At 45.4% G+C, this 20,582-nt stretch overlaps 1 protein-coding gene across 1 annotated transcript; it reads right to left on the bottom strand.

Annotated features, from left to right (window-relative positions):
• Positions 1-279: 279 nt before the first annotated feature.
• Positions 280-18,928, bottom strand: Cpt2 (carnitine palmitoyltransferase 2). Its single transcript, XM_051188402.1, has 5 exons — positions 18,680-18,928; positions 10,868-10,948; positions 8,199-8,305; positions 3,059-4,363; positions 280-865 (listed from the first exon to the last, which is right to left on the bottom strand). Exons 1-5 carry the CDS (start codon positions 18,832-18,834, stop codon positions 534-536), a joined length of 1,980 nt encoding a protein of 659 aa, XP_051044359.1. The 5' UTR covers positions 18,835-18,928; the 3' UTR covers positions 280-533.
• Positions 18,929-20,582: the final 1,654 nt, after the last annotated feature.

A 20,582-nucleotide genomic window follows, 5' to 3' on the forward strand; every position in this document is an offset into this window, starting at 1 on the left:
CTGGCTAGAAAAGAATAAAATGAAGTAGCCTTCCAACCCATATGAAGAGCTTCTATTGTGGCTGGCTTGCCAGAAGCAAGCAGATTAGTCCTTGCCTTGGGAAGGAGTGCTTTCAAACAGACTGCATCCCAGAGATTGGGGCTAGCTTACAGACAAACAGGGCCCATGCCACCTCGAGGCTTGGGACCAAAGGTTACCACTATGCTACCTGATCATGCTGTTGGAAAGTTCTTTGGGGAACTAGGAAACACGGTGAGGGATAAAAAAAGGAATCATATCTCCAAGCAACAACAGAGTTTTATTTCCGTTTAAACAATAAATAAACATGAGTTAGTTTTCCAAACCCTAGCTCCTGAACAAAGGGCAACCTCTCATTATCTTCAGCTGGAATCTTCCCACTCACGCCTGCAGCACTGGCTAGTTGAGCACCCCAGGGCTAGTTTTGTTAGGTACAGAATAGTGCCTACAGGCTACACAGACAGACATCCTTGTTCACAATAAGAAAGAATGGAGGCTTTTCATCCACCAAGAAGCTAAGGTTTGATGGCTTTGCCTTCTAAGGTGTCGAACATGTCCTCTAAGCACTTGTGGACACAGCGGAGAAACTCACCGGGGTTGCGTCCTGAGTAGGAGGAGACATTGCAGCCTATCCAGTCATCATGAACAGCATATGCAATGCCAAAGCCATCAGGGACCACAGGGGCAAAGCCGCCAAGGCTCACTGCTGGGCTGTTTAGAGTGCTTGTGGACAGGATGTTGTGGTTTATCCACTTGTATGCAGGATCCAGGTAAAGCTCTGGTAGAGTGACCCCTCTGGCTACTGCCAGATGCCGTAGAGCAAACAAGTGTCGGTCAAAGCCCTGGCCTGTCAGAGACAAAATGGAAAGTCAAAGTCTCAGGCTCTCCCCAGTGAAGAGGGTGTAAGCAACCACCCCCCCAACCACTGTAGGAACCATTTCACACAAACGTGGAAAAGGGGCCTTTTCTACTCCTGCATGCCTGTCTCCAACTCACCATGGGGCAGGTCACTCCAGAATGCCTAAAAACTATATTCTCAGCTGTCATCAGATGGTTTAAACATGAGCCTAATGTGATTGGGTACATGCCTGTAATCATAGAACTTTGGAAACTGAGGCAGGAGGATTACAAGTTCAAGGATTGATGGGAGATGTCATTCTGTAAATATGTTTCTCTTATTGGTTAATGAACAAAGCACTGTCGCCAATAGGAAAGAAAGATAGGAGGGACTAGGAGAAAGGAGGAAAGAGGAAGTAGGAAGGAGGGGTCAGCATGGAGAGAATGGAAACAACAGAGGTCCAGCCCCTCTCTCCGGTAAGATGAGACCACATGAAAATACTCAGATTAATAGAAATGGGTTAATTATTAAGACAGAGCTAGCTGATAAGAAATTAGTACCTGGCCAACAGCATTATATCAAATACAGAGTCTCGGTGTGTTATTTGGGGCTGGTGCCACAGTGGGTCCAGGCTGGCAGGAAAAACCTTACTCCTAACAAAGGATGGCATGGACAATATGGTAAAAACCATGTATTAAAAACAAATAAAAGGCCATGCATGGTGGCATACACCTTTAATACTCCAACACTCAGAAGGCAGGAGGACCTCTGTGAGTTCAAGGCCAGACTGGTATACATAGCAAGTTCCAGGACAGCCAGGAATACATAGAGACACCACCCTGTTTCAAAAAACAAACAAGGGCTGGAGAATTGGCCCAGCCGAGAATTTGTTGCTCTTGCAAATGACCCACGTTCAATTCTCAGAACCCACATGGTGGCTCATCAGGACATCAGGAATGTGCATGGTGCACATGCATATATGTAGGCAAAACACTCATACATATAAAATAATAGTCCTTAAAAAAATTGAGCAAACAAAAACTGAATGAGTCAATCAGAGTCAAGATGGTATGAGAAGAGCCGTGAAGAGAACAATGAACTTCACAACTGAACACAAGGCTCAATGGGTAAGGCCCTGGGTTCATTCCTTAACAACAAATACACACAGACACACACAGACACACACACACGGTCCATTCCTCAACTGGGTTCATTCCTTAACAAACACACACACACACACACAGACACACACACACAGACACACAGACACACACACACACACACACACACACACACACACGGTTCATTCCTCAACAATACACGTGCATGCAGGGGGGAGGGGGGAGGATGTAGAAGTCGAAGAGCATGTGTAAAAGACTGGCTGGGTGGAAAAAAGTGGAAAAATCATCCACCCAGGGTTCTAATCTCAGCCTTGTTGTGTAACACTGGGCCAGTGGCTTAGCTTCCTAACTTCAACCTGGAGAAGGAGTGACTAGATGTCTTGAGTACCTCTTAGTTCCAGGGCTCTATTAAGTGCTACACAACAGGACTGGGCTATGAGATCCTCCCCAGGTCTTGAATTCTATCACGAGGGGTTAAATTAAAATGACCCTTAAAATTGTGATGAGGGGCTGTAAAGATGGCTCAGCAGTTAAGAGCACTGGCTGCTCTTCCAGGGGTCCTGTGTTCAATTCCCAGCACCCACATGGTAGCTCACAACCATTAGTAATGGGGTCTGATGTCCTCTTACGGCAGGCAGGCCTACATGCAGAGAGAGCACTCATATACATAAAATAAATAAATCTTAAAAAAAAAAAGTGATGCGCTTCTGAAATGACGTATTTATAGAGAGCAAACACTGCAGCTGAGGACAAGTTAGAGGGGCAGGCTTAGAAACCCTAAACTGCCAAAAGTGTGCCCATGACCAATAAAGGATGGGGGAAAACCAAACAGCAACAACAAAACAAATGATTTGTCACAGCTGAAAGTCACATGAAATGGGGAAGAAGTCCCCATATCTACGTAGATTCTGATCCCTAGTGGCTGCTATGGCTGTTCAGACATGGCTAGGGTAGGGGGAAAAAATACATTTTGGGAGTTGGGAAGTGAATTAAACTAAGTGTGGATGGGTAGGAATCAGATGTGGGTAGAATACCACAGAGGGCAACAAGACCCACGGTGCTCTCCCCACCCAGGCCTCACCCATCGCTGCTTCTTTGGTCAGCTGGCCATGGTATTTGGAGCACTCAGCCATCATGTGTTGAAGCTCGCCCACACTGTGCTTGGAGGGCTCCTTGACAAACGCCTCGGAACATCTCTTAGTGAAGATGGAGGCTGGTCGGACGGTCTCAGTGCGGCCGTGCTTGAAGGCGGCAGTGCTGCAGGACTCATAGGTAGCCACTGTCTGGTCATACTGTCGCAGGAAAGCCATCTGGAAGGCCAGCTGGGCCACCGCATCGGGGCTCAGCTTCTGTTTCTTCAAGAATTCCTTGCCGCCTCTCTGAAACTGAATGGAGTCAATGGTGAGGGTTTTCATGGTGGCATCAAACCTTTCCTTAGCGGTGGTGATGCCAGCCTTTAAAGCGTCGCTCAGCTTAAAGCTGAGTTTCTGCACAGACACAGAGGAGTTGGTGGCGGCTGGCTGGCTCTGGGGAGTGATGGCAGGGGTCTGAGTGCTGTCTCTGAACACCTCGTTGAAAAACCTAAGCACCGCTACACCATCCCCCCATGCATGCTCAAAGTGGACCGCGGCAGTGCCATCCTTGGCCACAATGAGGTTAAAGGACTTATCAAACCAGCGGTTTGTGCCATCACCATGCAGCATGGTGTGGGACAAGTGGACAATGTCCTTCATCGGGAAGTCATCTAGGCAGAGGCAGAAGACAGCAGAGTCCACTTTCCTCAGGGTTTCCTCGTTGCCACCATGCACCAGCTTCTGTCTAAGTTCTGCCCAGACATCTCGGTTCTCACTGGTCAGATATGCCAGGGGGAACTCAGGCACAGGGCTGTTGTCTGAGAGAATGTACTTTAGATGCGCCTGAATTTCTGAAGGGCTCACGATGTTCCCATCTTGATCGAGGACATCAAAGACATAGAAATTTCCTTTCCTTAGTACCAAGAGGTGTCTGGCCTTGGCATCAGTAAAGAGTTCATCACGGCTGGGTTTGGGTATACGAGTTGAATTGAAAAGCCGAAAATACTGGGACATATCCAGGGGATACGCATTGACCAGGTAGGCTCCATACCAGGACAGAGACGAAGGAACAAAGCGTATGAGTCTTTTGAAAGCATTGGTGTCACTTTTGGCAGGGTTCAAGTGGAACACTTCTGGCTCTAGAAGGCCAGCCCGAAGTGTCTTCAGAAACCGGACAGCAGAAACAGTCATGTTGGTCGCCCGGGTGAGCTGGTCATTATACTCAGACTTTGGGTCTGGATTGAATGCCATAAATGGATTAAAGTTTAAAACAATGGAGTCTCGAGCAGCTAAATACATTTCAAACCAGGGGCCTAAAAAGGAGAAAGCATGAAAGGTTAATGCAATCCCTAAAACCAAAATTTAAGAAAGGAAAGAATTCCAGCTCAGGTGGGAGGGTGACTGTATTTGGATAGGCAACAGTCTGTGCTATATTAGCAGGGTCACACAACACATGCGCTTAGGCATCTGGACTCTGGTACTCTCTGTAACTGTCTGAGGGTCACCTGGTCGAAGCTCCATCGGTTCTTCTCTTTTTACTACTGAGCATGCTCCACCATATGAATATAGTGCATTTGTTTATCCATTCATCAGTTAATGGGTTCTTTTCCACACTTAGCTAAGCATGGTATTCCTTCGAACCTTTATACACAAGTTTTTGTGTGGGAATATGTTCTTGGTTTTTTTAAATAACTTATTTAATTTTACTTTATGTACATTGGTATGAGGGTTTCAGATCTCCTGGAACTGGAATTACAGTCAGTTGTGAGCTGCTATGTGGGTGCTGGGAATTGAACCTAAGTTCTCTGGAAGAGCAGCCAGTGCTCTTAACAGCTGAGCCAACTCTCCAGTCCCGTTCTCATTTCTTTTACGGATACACGTAATCTAGATAAGGCTCTGCTGAGCCTATTTGGGGTTTTTTTGTTTGTTTGTTTTTTGTTTGTTTCTTTGTTTGTTTGAGACAGGGTCTGTCTACATAGCCCTAACTGTTCTGTACCTACCTATCTATTTGAGACATAGCCCTAGCTGTTCTGGAACTCACTATGTAGACCAGGCTGGCCTTGAATTTACAGAGATCTGCCTGCCTCTGCCTCCCAAGTGCTGGGATTAAAGGTGTATGCAACCATGCCTGGCTTCTGTTATGCCTTTTGAACCCACAAGCCCTACATGTGAGCTCTATTCCCACACCCTCAAAAACAACTTCTAGCTAGACAATGGTGGCACATGCCTTTAATTAGAGCACTTAGGAGGCAGAGGCAAGTGGATCTCTGCAAGTCTGAAGCCAGCCTGCCCTACAGAGCTAGTTCTAGGACAGCCAGGGCTACACAGAGAAACTTTGTCTCAATAAACCAACAAGGTTAAAAAAAGAAAAAAGAACCTGTTATTAAATGTGTATCTTTTTTATGGCCCTAGACAGGGTCTCTCTGTTGCTACAGCTGTCTCAAATTTTCAATTCTTCAGCCTTCTGGGTAGTTAGGATTACAAAAATCCCAGACTGTAAGTGTGAAAGTATCTAGACATCTGGTAATGCCCAAAACAGATGCAAGCAAGTACATCTCAAGACTCGAAGACAAGAAACAATCTAGTATACACAGCAGACCTTCCGAGGACCTGTCTGAAATGGTATGATCACATCCTTGCCAACCACTCTTGCATAATACAGGCTTTGTTCTCTCAATCATGGTCAAGATAAGCTGGGAGACACACAACTGAGCTCATAGACCTTTCTACCCCACCTCTCTACACTGTGACCAGTGACAGCGTTACTAGGAACACCTTCCTAGGGAATGTAGTAAGACACGACCACTAGAGCACACAAGGCAACAGCTGAACCCAACTTCAAAACTGTAAAGTCTAAAACTGACCAGCCCCTCCCAGAGAACATCTCACTCATCTGTAAGACAGTGAGGAAGGATGATGCAGCATCTAAAAAGGCAAAACAAAGGGAAAGGGACTTTGGAGGAAAGAGATTATGATAAGAGTAGAAAACTTAAAAATATCTGAAAATAAACTTTAAACAAGGAATCTTCACCAAGGGCTTGGCAAGGCCACTTGCTGCCAAGCCCAATAGCCTGAGTTGGAGCCATATTGTAGTAGAGACGCAACTCCTACACGTTGTCCTATGGCATTTGCATGAGCATGTGAAGAAGAGCCCCGGCGCAGAGGGAGAAGTGGAGGGCAGGGACCAGGAATGACAAATTCAATTGGAAAGCTGAGACATGAAATGAATTTGCAAGACGGTAGAACAAACAAATAAAAATGAGAGGGCCAGGCTCAGAACATGTACATCCAAATCAGCACAGAAAGAGAAAAAAAGTTTTTAAATAGATGGGAAGAAATGAAATAAATCAACACACTATCCCAAAACAGAAGGACATGAATTTCCATCGAAGGTTTCAGTCTGTGACAGAAAAAATGAGTGGGAATGGACATATACCAAAACACATTAAATGAAATTTCAGAACACTGGGAACAAAAACGAAGTTCTGAAAACTTTCAGACTTGTCAACAACAATGGACGATAAAAGACAATGGAATATTTCTTCCAAAAACCCAGTCAACCTGTGTCCATCAGTCAAGTATTCCAGCAGCTCTAAGGCTTTGCTTCCTGTATTCTGCTCTCAGAAGGCAAAGTGCTCTGAAAACAGTGAAGGAGAAGCCAAGAGGGGAAAACATGAAGTCCAAGAGACCACAGTCCCAACACAAGGAAAGGCTGAAGCGATGCCATGGCTGATGGCCAAGAATGAAAACAAAAGGGAGGCCTAGAGAGCAGCTTCACCACAGGCCAAGAGTTCACAGATCTGACTAGAACAATCTAGAAGTCCTAGAAGAGACACCATGAAGAAAATTAAATTTGCTGTTGCTGCTGTGGTGGTGCACACCTTTAATCCCAGCATTCGGGAGGCAGAGGCAGGTAAATCTCTCTGAGCTCGAGGCCAGCCTGGTCTACAGAATGAGTTCCATGACAGCCAGGGCTACACTGAGAAACCCTATATCAAGAAACCAAAATGAAATGTGGGGGCTGGAGGGGGGGAGAAAACTAAAGGAAGAGATCATTATTAACCAGAGAAAATGAGAAGCTGGTAAAGGAAAACAATCTTAGTGGACCACATGACTCAGTCAACAACAGCATGTATAGGATCATGCCAGTATGAACACTAGACAGAGTTGACCAAAATTGTAACTATATTGTGCAAATGAGGGTATGGGGGCATGTGTGTGTAAAAAGACTGCTAGAGTCTAATCTTTGTTAATGAGATGTCAAGAGATAGCCTAAAGTAAAATAAAAGGGTATAATATAAGTACATAATTTAAGAGGTATAAGGACCCACAAAATTAAATCTGGATATGGTCGTCCTATCCCATCCCCAAGAGGCAGAGGCAGGGGGATCATAAGTCCAAGGCCAGCTTGGGCTACACCATGCCATCCTGTGTCAATAAATGAATCAATAGTCAAGTCTTATAGCACAATTTGATTTTTTAAAAAAATGTATATGTATGTCAGTCTGTATTCATGGATGTACACCATATGTGTGCAGGGACCCCCAGAGGCCAGAAGAAGGGGTTGGATCCCCTGGAACTGGAGTTACAAGCAGTTGTGAACTCCCTCACATGGGTGATGCACTACTACCACACAGCCAATAAAACATTTTTTTAATTAAAAAAAAAAAGCCAAAACACTTAAATTAAAAAAGTGTAAGAACAGGGGTAGACAGTACCAACTCTAAACAGAAGACGAAGAAAACCGGGTTTCATACACCAACTGCTCTACCTGGATCACAAATGAAGTATCCGCCAGTAACAAAATGCAAATGAAAACATGGACAAAACCTGACAGAGTTCAGGAAGCCAGATGCAGGCAGGTTGGCTGAAGCATGAATTGCATCAGAGATGCATGTGAGAAGGGACTTCGCAGGGCACTTAGGCCAGTGAAGGAACAGAATGACACTCAAGACAACAGGACTGGCAGAAGAACCAATTTAAAATTCTGTCTATGTACAGTGAAAGCAAGTCACTGGTCTTGGGTGTGGATGCCAGCACACACCTTCCTAAACATAGGGATTCACAGGGCCTCCCTCCCTGTACTTCAGGAAGGGGGGAGCTGAGAAGATGCCTCTGGGGAATGATGGAGCCTGCCCACCAACCTACCTGAGATGTAGCTGGTGTGCTTATTCTTCTTGTCCTGAGCAAGCAGGTGCTCATGCAGTTCCTTCCCGATGCCATTTTCAAAACTCTTACAAAATGCTTCTGTTTTCCTTCAAGAAAAGAGGAAAAACAGAGTGAGGTACATGATTCTCAGGTTCCTGGCCAGTGTATCCCAGAACCTGGGAATAAGATCAGGAAGTACCTGAAGAAAGGAATACAGGTCAGCCTGAGATAAATACACCTAGGGACCTAGGAAGATCAAAAGTGAAGGGACACTGGTCCACTTGAGCCTGTGGCTCTGGCAAGCCTTTGTCCTTCCCCTCCCATCCCCTCTGCCTTGCTAAAAAAAAAAACTGTTAGAGCTCATTCCTAAAGCTAGTCTTCAAGGTCTGTCCCCTTATTTGTCCACTTCCTCTTCCTGAGGCTGGCTACCAAGGTCCAGCTATCAAAGTACTGAAGTCCAGCAATTAAAAGCCTCCTTTGGCTCACCTAGTTAAGATGCTCAATTAATATTAAATACTTCATCCTAACAGGGTTTCCCCTTTACCTTTATAAATGGCCATTTTCCTATGTGCCACATCAATCTCCTCTCTATACAGAGACAGTCCTTTGTCCCTCCAGGACAAACACTCCTGTCCCTTCCCCTTCTCCCTTATCCTGTATCTCCTGCCTTAGTCTCTTATTCCCTGCCCTATGTTCCTCTGGGACAAATAAAATCCTTGGTGCTAAGAACCTGGCCTTGAGGGTCCTGAGCCAATATTCTTCCTTTCAAAATACACCTCACAAAGCCACCTGTCCATGAGGAGTCTGTTTGGCATGGAGAATAGCTTTGGGGTCAGAAGGAACCAAGTTTGAATCCCAGCTCTGCCAACATTCAAACTGGGTGACTTTGGAGAGATTACCTAATCTCTCCAGGTATCAGTTTCTACATGCATAAAAGAGATATAATAATGCCATCTTGAGGAATTAAAAGCCACAAAGCTAAGGACTTCGGATAGTAGAAAACATGATGCAGTAACTGGAAGTCATAGCAGAGGCTCGACTATGAATAGCTCATCTGTTTCTTTCACTGTGCAGTGAAGGACTCTGTGACTCTAATAACAAAACTAGTAAACTGTACAGAAACTTCCCAGTATGGGAAACAGCACCAATCATACTAGGCTATAAGGCTTTGATGCCATCCACACTCAGACAATACCCAAAGTTCTCTTCAGAGTCCCTGCTATGCTGGTATCCTAAGAATATTCTAACAAGTACCACAAACCCAATATAGCTCAAAACAACAAGATTTTTTTACCACACATGATAGGGCCATATGCCTTTGAGACAGAGGCAGGCAGCCCCCTATGAGTTCAAGGCCAGCCTGGTCTACACAGTGAGTTCCGGACAGCCAGTGCTATGTACAAAGACCCTTAACAACAACAAACAAACACAAAACCACAGGGTTTTATTCTCTAGGAGTCCTGGAGGCTAAAAACACAAAACCAAGGTCTGCAGACCAGAATTTGCTCCATTCCCTTCTCTTGGTTTCTGGTGTTGGGAACAATCCTTGGTGTTCTTGGCTTGTGGACACAACACTTAATATCTACCTGAGTCCTTCATGGCTATACTGACTTTTCTTATAAAACAGACATCAGTCCTGTTGGATTAGGGACTTCCCCAATCCCAGAAGAACCTCATCTAAACTAATTACATCTTCAACAACCTGGTTTCCATATAAGGTTACATTCTGATTCTGTGCCCAAATTCTGAATCCCCAAATCACCAAGAGTCCCAATCTGATACAAAAGCAAAGAGTCTTAATTTATTAATGAGTTAACTATATTAACTCAGGCCCTCCATGTGGCTGCCACAGTGGGCAGAGCAGAACCTGGAGGGACCGTGGGGCAGGGAATATATTGGGGTAGAGCAAGGGGAGTGCCTGGGGTTCTGATAGCTGCATAGCAACAGTTTCAGGATTGGTACACCTCTGGGCTGGGGATCTGTCTTGTGTTGATTGGTCAACTGCACCTGCAGGAATGGTTGCTATGGTCTAAAGGCCCTCCCAGGGCAGTTGCTATGCTCTGCATTCCAGAGCCTGCCAACTACTGATTGGTTCCTTGCCACATGGAGGGTATCTGGCTTCCTGGCAAGATCAGAAGCTCAGCACATGTTGCTGAGTCAGAGGTCTACCTCTTGCTGGGTCTTTTCTGCAGCCTGTTATGGCTGCCAAAGCAGGGGGCTAGATGAGGGTCTGATCCCTTCACTGAGGTTCTAAAAGGGCATGTTTGGGGTCCAATGTCTAATCTGGTCAACATTTTCAGCAAGCAGGCTCTGGTCTGCCATATAATCCTTTATGGACCTTCCTCTCCGGGGCACAGGCCTCTTGTATATGACTAGTACCAGCTGGCTTTGCAGACATACCTTCCAAGGTAAAGGACAAACAAACATGCTGCACAGTCTTATAAATTACCTCCTGCCGAGTCTAGTTAGAGGGGCTTTCACCCCAGCTTGATTAGTCTTTTGTGAATGAAGACAAATTCCTGAATTTGCAAATATATAAACCAAGTTCTAGGTTCTGGATGTCTTGTCGGGCCACAGATATCCCTTTAAGTGTGATCTGTAACCACTACTTGCTAGCCTCCCTTGAACCCTACCTACTAGCAATGGTTCCCAGGATTCTCAATGTTTACCTGAACTGGCTGTCATCCAGGAGAGGTTTCTGTGCACTGAGGTATCTCCTCATGGTGTCTTCAAGTTTGGGGATGGGCAGCCTGGGGAGAAAGAAAGGTCAGTGTGAAGCTGACAGTATGGGAAGACACCAAGAAGCTTTACAAGGCAAACTAGTAAACCAACTACTGAGTAATTAATTCCCCTTAAAAACAAACAAAGAGGAAAATCCAGTGAACAAGACAGAACTGATGGACAGGCCCCATGGGATACAGGTCATTGGAAGAGCTCTTCCTTAGCAATCATGAGGTCCTACATTGATTTCTAGCACCATAGTAAATAAATGAGTAGTAACAATCAGAACTGGGCTGGAGAGATGGCTCAGCAGTTTAAGAACACAGGCTACTTTTCCAGAGGTCCTGAGTTCAATTCCCAGCAACCACATGGTGGCTTACAACCATCTATAATGAGGTCTGATGCCTTTTTCTGGCGTGTAAGCATGTATACAGATAGAACAATATATATATATATTTTATATATATATATATGTATATATATATATAAATCAGAATTGATGACTTTACTACTGCATTAATGGTTAAGTTTAATCTAAGTAAAATTATAATACATTTTTTGTTTGGTTGGTTGTTTTTGTTTGTTTGTTTTGTTTTGTTGAGACAGTTTTTCTCTGTAGCTTTGGAGCCTGTCCTAGAACTTGCTCTGTAGACCAGGCTGACCTAGAACTCACAGAGATCCACCTGCCTCTGCCTCCTGAATGCTGGGGTTAAGGGCTTGTATCACTACCGCCCTGCTATTGTAATGATAACAATAGATTCAAAATGGGAAAGCAGAGGCCCTCCCAGAATTCCTGTTCCCTGGCACAGCAACAGTAACTGCTAACTGCACAGCAAGCACTGAAGCCTATCCTTTGACTGAACATACATTCTCTACCACCCGGGACACAAAGAAACAAAGCTTTACTTCTAAAACACTCTTGTGCACGTTACAAAACAATCGCACAAGACTGAAACAAAGCTGGGTATAATGGCCCATGCTTTTAATCCCAGCACCTGGGAGGCAAACACATTTGAGTTCAAGGCCAGCCTGGACCACATAGAGAGTTCTAGGACAGCCAGGGCTACACAGAGAATCCCTGTCTCAGCTCAATATGGAGGCTACATACACTGAAAGGTGGTAACTGACCACTACACCAGGCCCAGCACCAGCATCCAATCAGGAATCTCCAGGGAGCCCTAGGTGCCCAAACAACAGAAAGGCCACCCACTACTGCCTTATTGGCTAGCAGTAGATTCCCCCATTGTGGCTATGATGGTGAGGATACTGGTCCAACAGTGAAATGAAGAGAGGACAGTATGGCCTCTTCTCTACAATTTCAATGGTTTTATTGAAAAATACAGACCCTAGTATTAACACAATAATAGCTTACTTTACTTACACCAAGATGAAATCAACAGTTACATGTTTCTATTAAAATACTGAACTGCATCAGTCACTCAGGAAATCTGAACCATTATCCACAAAGGATAGCTCATTTTATGATATACTACACTGCACCCACTTATTTTTAAATGCACGTTTATCTACAACTTGATAATAAAAATGACAACAATTATTTATAGCCATTATGAACTTAAATACTCCAAGTAACCCTTCTGGACACTTTAACCCCACCTACCCCCTTTCAAGCACTGGATTACACAGAGAGTTCCAAATACCACCTCAGCTACCTCATAATCACAAAATTTATTAATTATATAACACCAAGGGTATTAAGAAAAGTGTGTCCTTCTTTTAGGAAAATTCTAAATCAGAGCCAGCAGTCGTTTGTTACAAACACTCCTCAGATCAGTTCTGGTCTGACTGAACTTTCTTCAGTGAAATAAGGACATTTTAGGGCAATGACTTTGTTTTGAGTTACTAATTGCATAACGTGGGAGTTTTTTTGTTGCTGTGGCTAAAGTCCTAAGCTAAATAACTTAAAGGAGAGACTTGTTTGGGCTCACTGCAGGAGAGCTCCTGGGATGACACTGAATTGTAGCATCTTCTATGCTGCATAAACACTCCTGTCAGAGCCCGTTTCCAGGCGCTGGCGTGATAGTGATGGGTAAGAAGCCATGAAGATGGCATCTTATAGAGAAGGCCCTTTCCACTCATAATTCTTCCTGTAGAATTTCTTCTCTGATCATTACTGGTACATGGGCCAATACAGGGAAGGCTTTTGATAAGCTTATGTTGGATGAATTAGCTTATTATTGTCTCTCCTACTCAGCCTTAGTCTGTTTTATGCTGTTAGAATACAAGGTGACATCATTTACAAAGCAACTTCTTGGCTCTGAAGGCTGGGGAATGTAAGAAGGCTAGACTTTATTTACTTATTATTTAGGGACTCACCATGTGGCTTAGAACTCACAGAGATCCACCTGCCTCTGCCTTCTGCCTCTGCCTTCCAAGTGCTGGGATTAAAGGTGTGGGCCATCTCATCTGGCAGAAGGCTAGACTCTTGAAATCATCTGGTTACCACAGCATGACAGAAAAGTAGTATCACAAGGGCCACAAAAAGGCCAAACTTGGGGCTGGAGAGGTAGCTCAATGGTTAAGAACACTGACGGTTCTTCCAGAGGACCTGGATTCAAATTCCAACACCCAACATGGAAATTTAAAACTGTCGTAGCTCTGGTTCTGTGGGATCTGAGGCATTTATACCAATACACATAAAATAAGAATAGTTTTTTAAAGACCAAATTCTTGTTTCATTGTTGTTTGGGACAAAGTCATGCTATAAAACCCAGGTTGACCTAGAACTCATGGCAATCCTCCTGCCTTGGCTCCTCCAAGTGCTGAGGTTACAGGGGTGAGCAACTATGCCAGTTCAAACACTATTATAATAAATTACTCTCTCAATAATGGCCCACTCCCAAGAAGAAAAACCTACTCTCCCGGCTTTTCCTCGGTCAAATTTAACAACAGGAATCAGCAAGAGAGCTCAGTGAGAGAAGGCATTTACTGCCGAGCCTAATGATAACCTGGGTTTGATCCCCAGGGACCCACATGGTGAAAGAGAACCTACAATTTATCCTCTGACCTCCACACATCCACCACAGCACAGGAATGCCCATACAGCACATGCATGTACACACACACACACACACACACACACACACACACACACACACACACACAAAACTTCATTTTTTTAGTTTAGTGGGAGCTCTTAACTTATTTTTCTCCTCACCAGACTGTGAGACCATTAACATAGCTTGAAACTGTCATCATACAGAAGATACAGTTAGAAACTCTCTTCCCTTTTCCCATAGGTTTTGACAACATCATCTATGTTTCTCCGGTCTCCCCTCAATTGAAACATCCGGGTCTTCTCAGGACTGTATATATTCCAACAGTTTATTACTCTAGTTGGACCATTTCACCTTTACAGATTCCTCCAAGCAAGTAGTAAGAGTGAAATTGGAGGCAGCATGATCATTATAATAAAGTACATGGGGGACCCTGGCAGATTCCATGGCAGGCAAGGGACAGACAAAACAAACATGCCAGGCAGACAGAGCTTAAGTGAGAAGTTTTATTAAAAAGGGAAAGCAGAGGGATAAAGAGATAAAGAAACACAGAGACAGAGAGAGGATGGAAGGAAAGAGGGAGACAGGAAAAGTTTCTGTTTACCCCTTCAGGAGGAGGAGGAGGTGTGGGGGTTCTTTTAAAGGGTCCTTTCCACCTGCATGGAGGCTAAGTTAGACATGGAACCCTAGGCTGACCAGGGTACTGCTGAGTGTTTTCTGCCAGGTGACAGCGGCAGGCCAGCATAATGCCTGAATCCTGACAATGATCTTGCCAACTGTGCTTATTCTCTTTAGAAATAATATGGCATGCTGGAGAATGTACAAATGTTGACATCAAATAATCTTGAGTTCAAACATTAAGTCACCCTCCAGAAGGAAGATCAAGGATTACAGTGGGTGCCAGGCAGGATCGGATGTGTCTAATTAAAAGCAGGGTTTGAGGGGGGAAGGATGATGAAATGAATTCCACAGTGATGAAGGTTGCACAATGCTACTAGTACACTAAAAATTATATACTTGAAAACAGTGAATTCTGGACTGGAAGATGGCTCAGTCAATAAAATGCTTGCTCAACAAGCATGAGCCCCCATAACCCACTTTATTAAAAAAAAAAAAAAACTAGGTGTGGCAGCATAGGTGTAACCCTAGCCCTACATGTAGCTGGAGATGGAGATGCTTACAGTTAGCAGACCAGCCAGCCCAGACTACCATCTTATGTAATGGCTGTTTTTAATTGTCAACCTGATACATTCTAGAATCACAAGGGAGTGATTTCAATGAGAAATTGTCTGGGTTGAGCTGGCCTACAGGCATGCCTGTGAGGAATTCTCTTAGTCAATTAAGTAAGGTGGGAAACACCACCCTGAATGTGGGCTTATGGCCTCCTGGTCAGCTCTTAGGAGACCCAGTGAAAACCAATGAGGCAGACTGTCTTGCAATTTCTAGCAATGGGCAATCTTCATTAGCTTTGGTTACCAAGAGATCTGGGTGTAAGCTATGCCTCAGGTGTTGGCTCCCTCTCTGCAGCCCTGGGGAGGAAACCTGCTTGAGAATGAAGTCGCACAAATGAAGAGGTCAGCAGGAAGGCAAAGCAGCATCATGTGGATTCTGGGAGCCTGTGTGAGTGCTTGGGCCAGTTTAACTGGACTTTTCTGCAACATGTAAAGACCCTTATAGCAATCCTCTTTTTATAGAGCACCACCAACCATTCTCCCAGTAACAAGATCATGATGGAGGGCACTCTGGTCTCTGTGTACCGCCCTGGTTTCCTCCGCGTTGCTCAGAAACACCAGAAGTGGCTGCCAGTGTACAGCAGCTCCTTTGGCTCCTATGGGTGAGTCACCAGGCCTCAGAAGAGGTAGAGCCAGTCTGGAGAGACACTCGTAGCAATTTCATCTCGACCACGTGTGCTTTCCCGTTCCACCCTGCCCCCATCTGATAGTCGGTTGCCCTAATAAAGGCGAAAGGAAAATGCTAAGCAGATTTACCTCCTGGGTAAGCCACTGAGTCACCTGCTTTCATACCTGGTCAGCCTCCCAACAGCAGGGACTGTGGCTTTCATCCTGTAAGAACACAGCTGACGTGCCTTCCCTGTCTACAGGACCTAGTTATAACTGGCATAGTGTTCACAAGAGTCACTCAGGAATAAAGTTATTCTGGAAGTCAAGAAGACTGGCCTGAACGACATGCCTTTGGGGCTCACAAATTAGTTAGTTTCTGTTACCCTAGTGGCCAGGTAAACTCCTCTCTTGCCTCCCACAGGTGTATTCTACAGAATCTGCCCATTATGTTTTGAACACCTGCTGTCACTGGAAGTGATTAAAAGAAAAGCAATAGATAACTGGCATTTATTATGGATCAACTATAGATTTAATATGACTCCCCATAAGGCTCAACATTCCAGCCCAATTTCAGCAAGGCCCAAATGGTGAAACTGTGCTAACACCTAGCATGAACCTCTCACCCTCTGCATACAACATTATTTCTGGTGCCTTTTCCTGTGTGCGGCTCTGCTGTTCCTCTAATTCCAGCTCAGAGTCATTTCTTCTGTAAGGCTTCCCTCGCTCACACATCAAGTTGCTCTCACAGTGCAACAATTCTCTTCTTGTACACTGTAGACATGCAATAGATGTCTGTTTACCAGTCGCAGTGCTTGTGAATGCCAACGCTGCCAAACTCTGCACAAGGGTTTTATATGGGTGTGTTTAATTCTAAATACTCCCTCTGGTGCTGGACTTATAAGCAGTTGGGAGCTGTTCGATGTGGGTGCTGGGAGCCAAACTCAGGTCCTCTGGAATAGTAGCAATCCCTCTTAAGCACTGAGCCATTTCTGTAGAACCCAGATATATACATATTAGTATATACAGGAACAACAAAGCCCACACCACTTAAACAAACAAACAAAGCAAATGATAATCCAAGGGCTCCTACTAGGAAGAGTCAGAGGCCAGTGTGGCTAAAAGGAGGCAGTGATAAGGGGAGCAGAATAGAGAGTGACAATGATTTTCCCATCCTGACAAGTACCTCCTAACGTCCAAAGGATTCTGTGCTGCCATTTACCTCACAGGTGAATGTGGCTCTTTAAATGTGCAAAACTACAGCTCTAGTGGCAGATACTGAATCTGAAACCAAGTTCTACCGGACAGCAAGGTCAGGACTCCCTGCCAAGTGTGACATCAGTATGAATGTCAGAGAATATATTTTACTAGCCCAGAATTGCTGACACAAAGATCTCATTTAGCCCCCACTTTTAGATGAGGCACCAGGAAATTTGGCTGCTCCTTGGGGAGGGCAGTACAGTAGCAATGTGCTTTTTGTTTTGTCCAGTGGGCTTTTTATTTTTTCCAAGGCAGGTTCTCAGTATACCTCTGGCTGTCCTGGAACTCACTGTATATGTCAGACTGGCCTTGAACTCAGCCTGTCTCCACTCTCTAAGGGCTAAGATTAGAGGCACTCGCCACTACACACCTGACCTACTGTTTCTACTTCCAGGATCTTACACGTTTGTGCTATGGATGGGACTAAATTATCCTGGGGATTCTTACAGTCTCACAATTCTAAACTGCTAAAGGTCCATCTGATCTTAAACCTGGGTGAGGCTCAGGCCTGCCTCAAAGTCAGAACCATCTGACTCCGCAAATAAAAACAGGCCCTCCCAAGTCCTTACCTTTCCCCTACATACTGGTGCAGCTCACAAAGGCTGTCAGAAGAGGCCAGTTTACACCTTCTCCCCACAATTGCAAACACCCCCTTTCTATCTCCCAGCCTCATGCTGAATTCAGATCACCTCACTGTAGTTTGTCTTAACATGTTTGCACACTGCGTGTTCTTGCTGAGGCATGGTGGGCATTGACACTTATAAGTTAAATAACTTATGGATGTGGATGAAAACACAAACCCCACAGCAGGGAATAATACTTGGCACAATGTTTGTCTTTTCCCAGATGGAGCAGGAAGCCCTGACCTCCAGCTCCGGGACAGGAGGATCCCTGGTGACTGGGCCAGAAGGACAGTGAGAAGGGATTTTTTGAGACAGGTTTAGAGCTTCCTTTGGGAAATAAACAGTAAGCGCAGAGAAGACAGTTTAGGTTTGGCTTAGAATGAAGGTAATTTCTATTAATGGAATAGTTCTGTCAACCCAGATCAAAGCTGAGAGATCAAAGAGAAAACTAGATGCCAGATTTAAGGAAGTCCTGGCCATGGGGGAGAGGAACACTTATTAGGGCTGTTCTGATAGATCAGGTAGTCTGGGTGAGGTATTGGGAGCCATCTGAAAGGGGTGCTGAGGAAGGTTTGGTGGGGATGAAAAGTTTCTAGGTTTAAAAAAAAGAAAGAAACGTTTCTAGGATGATAAAGGTGTGCTTGCAACAACTGATGCAGAGTACTAGAAGAGGAGTGGGCTGAGATGTCTCAGCAATGAGCAAAGAAGGTGGAAACTGACCTGAGGGGGATCAGTTGCTTCCCGAGTTGGAATGTAGTTAAGTGTGAGAGGCTCAGGATAGCTGTCTGAAAGATCAATGGACAGGAAGTTAGTAGGACTCAAGATGAAACTTGTAGACAAGAGATTGCGGAAGGGACCTTAAGGTTTCTGAGTCTTCTACGCCAGGGAATTCTCAGTCTTTCCAAACCCTGGAACCTGGCTGCCTATAGGACGGGAGGTCCGCGGGAGGGAGGGAAGGGTTCAGTGCAAATCGGAAGTGCCAGGAGTCAGGCCTGCGGCGGGGGCCAGGAGGCTTGGCTCACCTGGGCAGGCTATCCTGGTAGTGCATGGTGGGCACGATGCTGTGCTGCAGGTACTCGTCGGGCCCCGAGCCGGCACTCAAGGGCCGACTAGGGGCTCCTAGAACACGCGCGGGGCCGCGGGGCCAGGCGCGCAGCAGCTGCAGGCGCGGCATCATCGTCCCGGGCGACAGCGGCGGCTCGGGAACGCGGCGGCTGAGGGAGTTCCTAAGTAAGCAGGCCACTGCCCTCAAGGCCGGGGACACAGTGTCAGGGACTTAACCGCCTGTTCATCTCTGTCCACAGGGCACTTCCGGGCACAGACGGAGGCGGCCCCGCCCACTCTCGGCCCTCTCCCAGAACCCTCCCACATCCTAGCCACGCCCACGAGCGGGCACCGCCCACCCCAGCCGGAAGCGGTCTCTAGAGTCTAAGTCTCTAGATCTTACCCCGGGACAGCGGGGCATACAACTCTGAAAGTGTCCTTCTTTTCTTTTCACAGAACCGGGTAGAAATCAGAACCAGAGGGGAGAAAACAAAACAAAAACAAAAACCGCTGAAACCTGGCATCTAGCCAACCTAAACTGGCCAAGGCTTGCTCTCCAGAAATCGAGACCATTCCAAACCTTTATGTCTTCTAAGGAAAAAAACACGATCAACATACTCCCCCACCTGTCTAGATTTACCGAACAATAGACATAATTATTTCACCAATATAATTTGGTAGGCAAAATGCTTCGCTCATACTAGATTCATGTGGCGCTCCCCAAGTTTGAAGTCTTCGAAGTGAGTGACTTCGGAATACTGCTGGGTTGTCCTAACCGCTCAGCTGGGCAGTGTGTTAGAAACTATGTAGCCGGGCTCTGGGGGTGCATGACTGTAATCTGCAGGAAAGGCAGTGGCAGAAAATTAAGAGGTCTAGACTATATTCATCTACATAAGAATTTGAAATCATCCTGGGCTACATGAGACTCTATCTTAAAACAAATGGAAAGGAGGAAAAAGAATGTACAGGAACCGGAAATAAGGATCCTTTTTTCAGCTCGAATTTTTCAAAAGAAAACGAAAAACAGGCTCTCTACCAAGAGGAAACCCTGTCCTCTGGCTCTGGGAGGTCTTCTAGGCTCAGTCCACTGTAGGAGAGGGTCCTGGAGTTTCCAATTCTGACTCGAAGAGTCCTCAGCTTGAACATCCCTCACCCATCACTAAGCCACCACAGACAAGCAACATATACCCCGCCTCCGGTCTCTGGCTCATGTGTAGCTGAAGAATTAATCGGTTCTGCTACCATTTGTTTTACAGGAAAAAGAGAGGGGGAAGTAGCAGAAGACACAAAATTATTCCGACTTGAAGCACAACAGAATTCCATTCTGGGACCACAACCTTCCTTTCACTCCAGCTCTCTGTCATGACCCTGTAGATCTGAGGCAGCCAAGTACATTTGTTTGTTCCATAAGTAGGTAGGTAGAACCAGGGGCTGGGACATACCTACAAGATGACTGGATTTGGAGTTCAGAGAACCCCAGTCTGTGTCTCAGCTTTGTCCTTAGGAGACCACACGTTGAGCTAGAAGATCACTAACCAGCTCCACACTCATCTACTGAAGAACTAAGCTCAAATCTTAAAAATAATGGGAGCCTGGGATGTAGCTTAGTAGATAGAGTGCCTGAAGCCATGGGTTCAATACTCAGCATCACATAAACCAATCGGATGTGGTGGTCCATGCCTGTAATTGCAGCACCAGGGAGATGGAGACATGAATCAGTGTGTGGCTGGCGAGATGGTTCAGTGAGTAAAGGTCCTTGCCACTGATCTAATGACGTGAATTTGATCCTGAGACATACATGGTAAAAAAGAGAACTGCCTGTGAAGGATGTCCTCTGACCTCCACACACAAAATAATACAATGTAGTTATTTAAAAAAATT

Source organism: Phodopus roborovskii, unplaced genomic scaffold (assembly GCF_943737965.1).
Source record: "Phodopus roborovskii unplaced genomic scaffold, PHOROB, whole genome shotgun sequence".
In the NCBI taxonomy this organism is placed as follows: Eukaryota; Metazoa; Chordata; class Mammalia; order Rodentia; family Cricetidae; genus Phodopus; species Phodopus roborovskii.

Bases quoted from the DNA above. Each gene is read 5' to 3' on its own strand.
- Cpt2 (XM_051188402.1), bottom strand. From the start codon at position 18,834: ATGATGCCGCGCCTGCAGCTGCTGCGCGCCTGGCCCCGCGGCCCCGCG. The intron at 10,949-18,679 runs GTGAGCCAAGCC...CTTTCTCCCCAG, and splicing joins TACCAGGATAGCCTGCCCAG to GCTGCCCATCCCCAAACTTG. The intron at 8,306-10,867 runs GTAAACATTGAG...CTTTTCTTGAAG, and splicing joins CTGGATGACAGCCAGTTCAG to GAAAACAGAAGCATTTTGTA.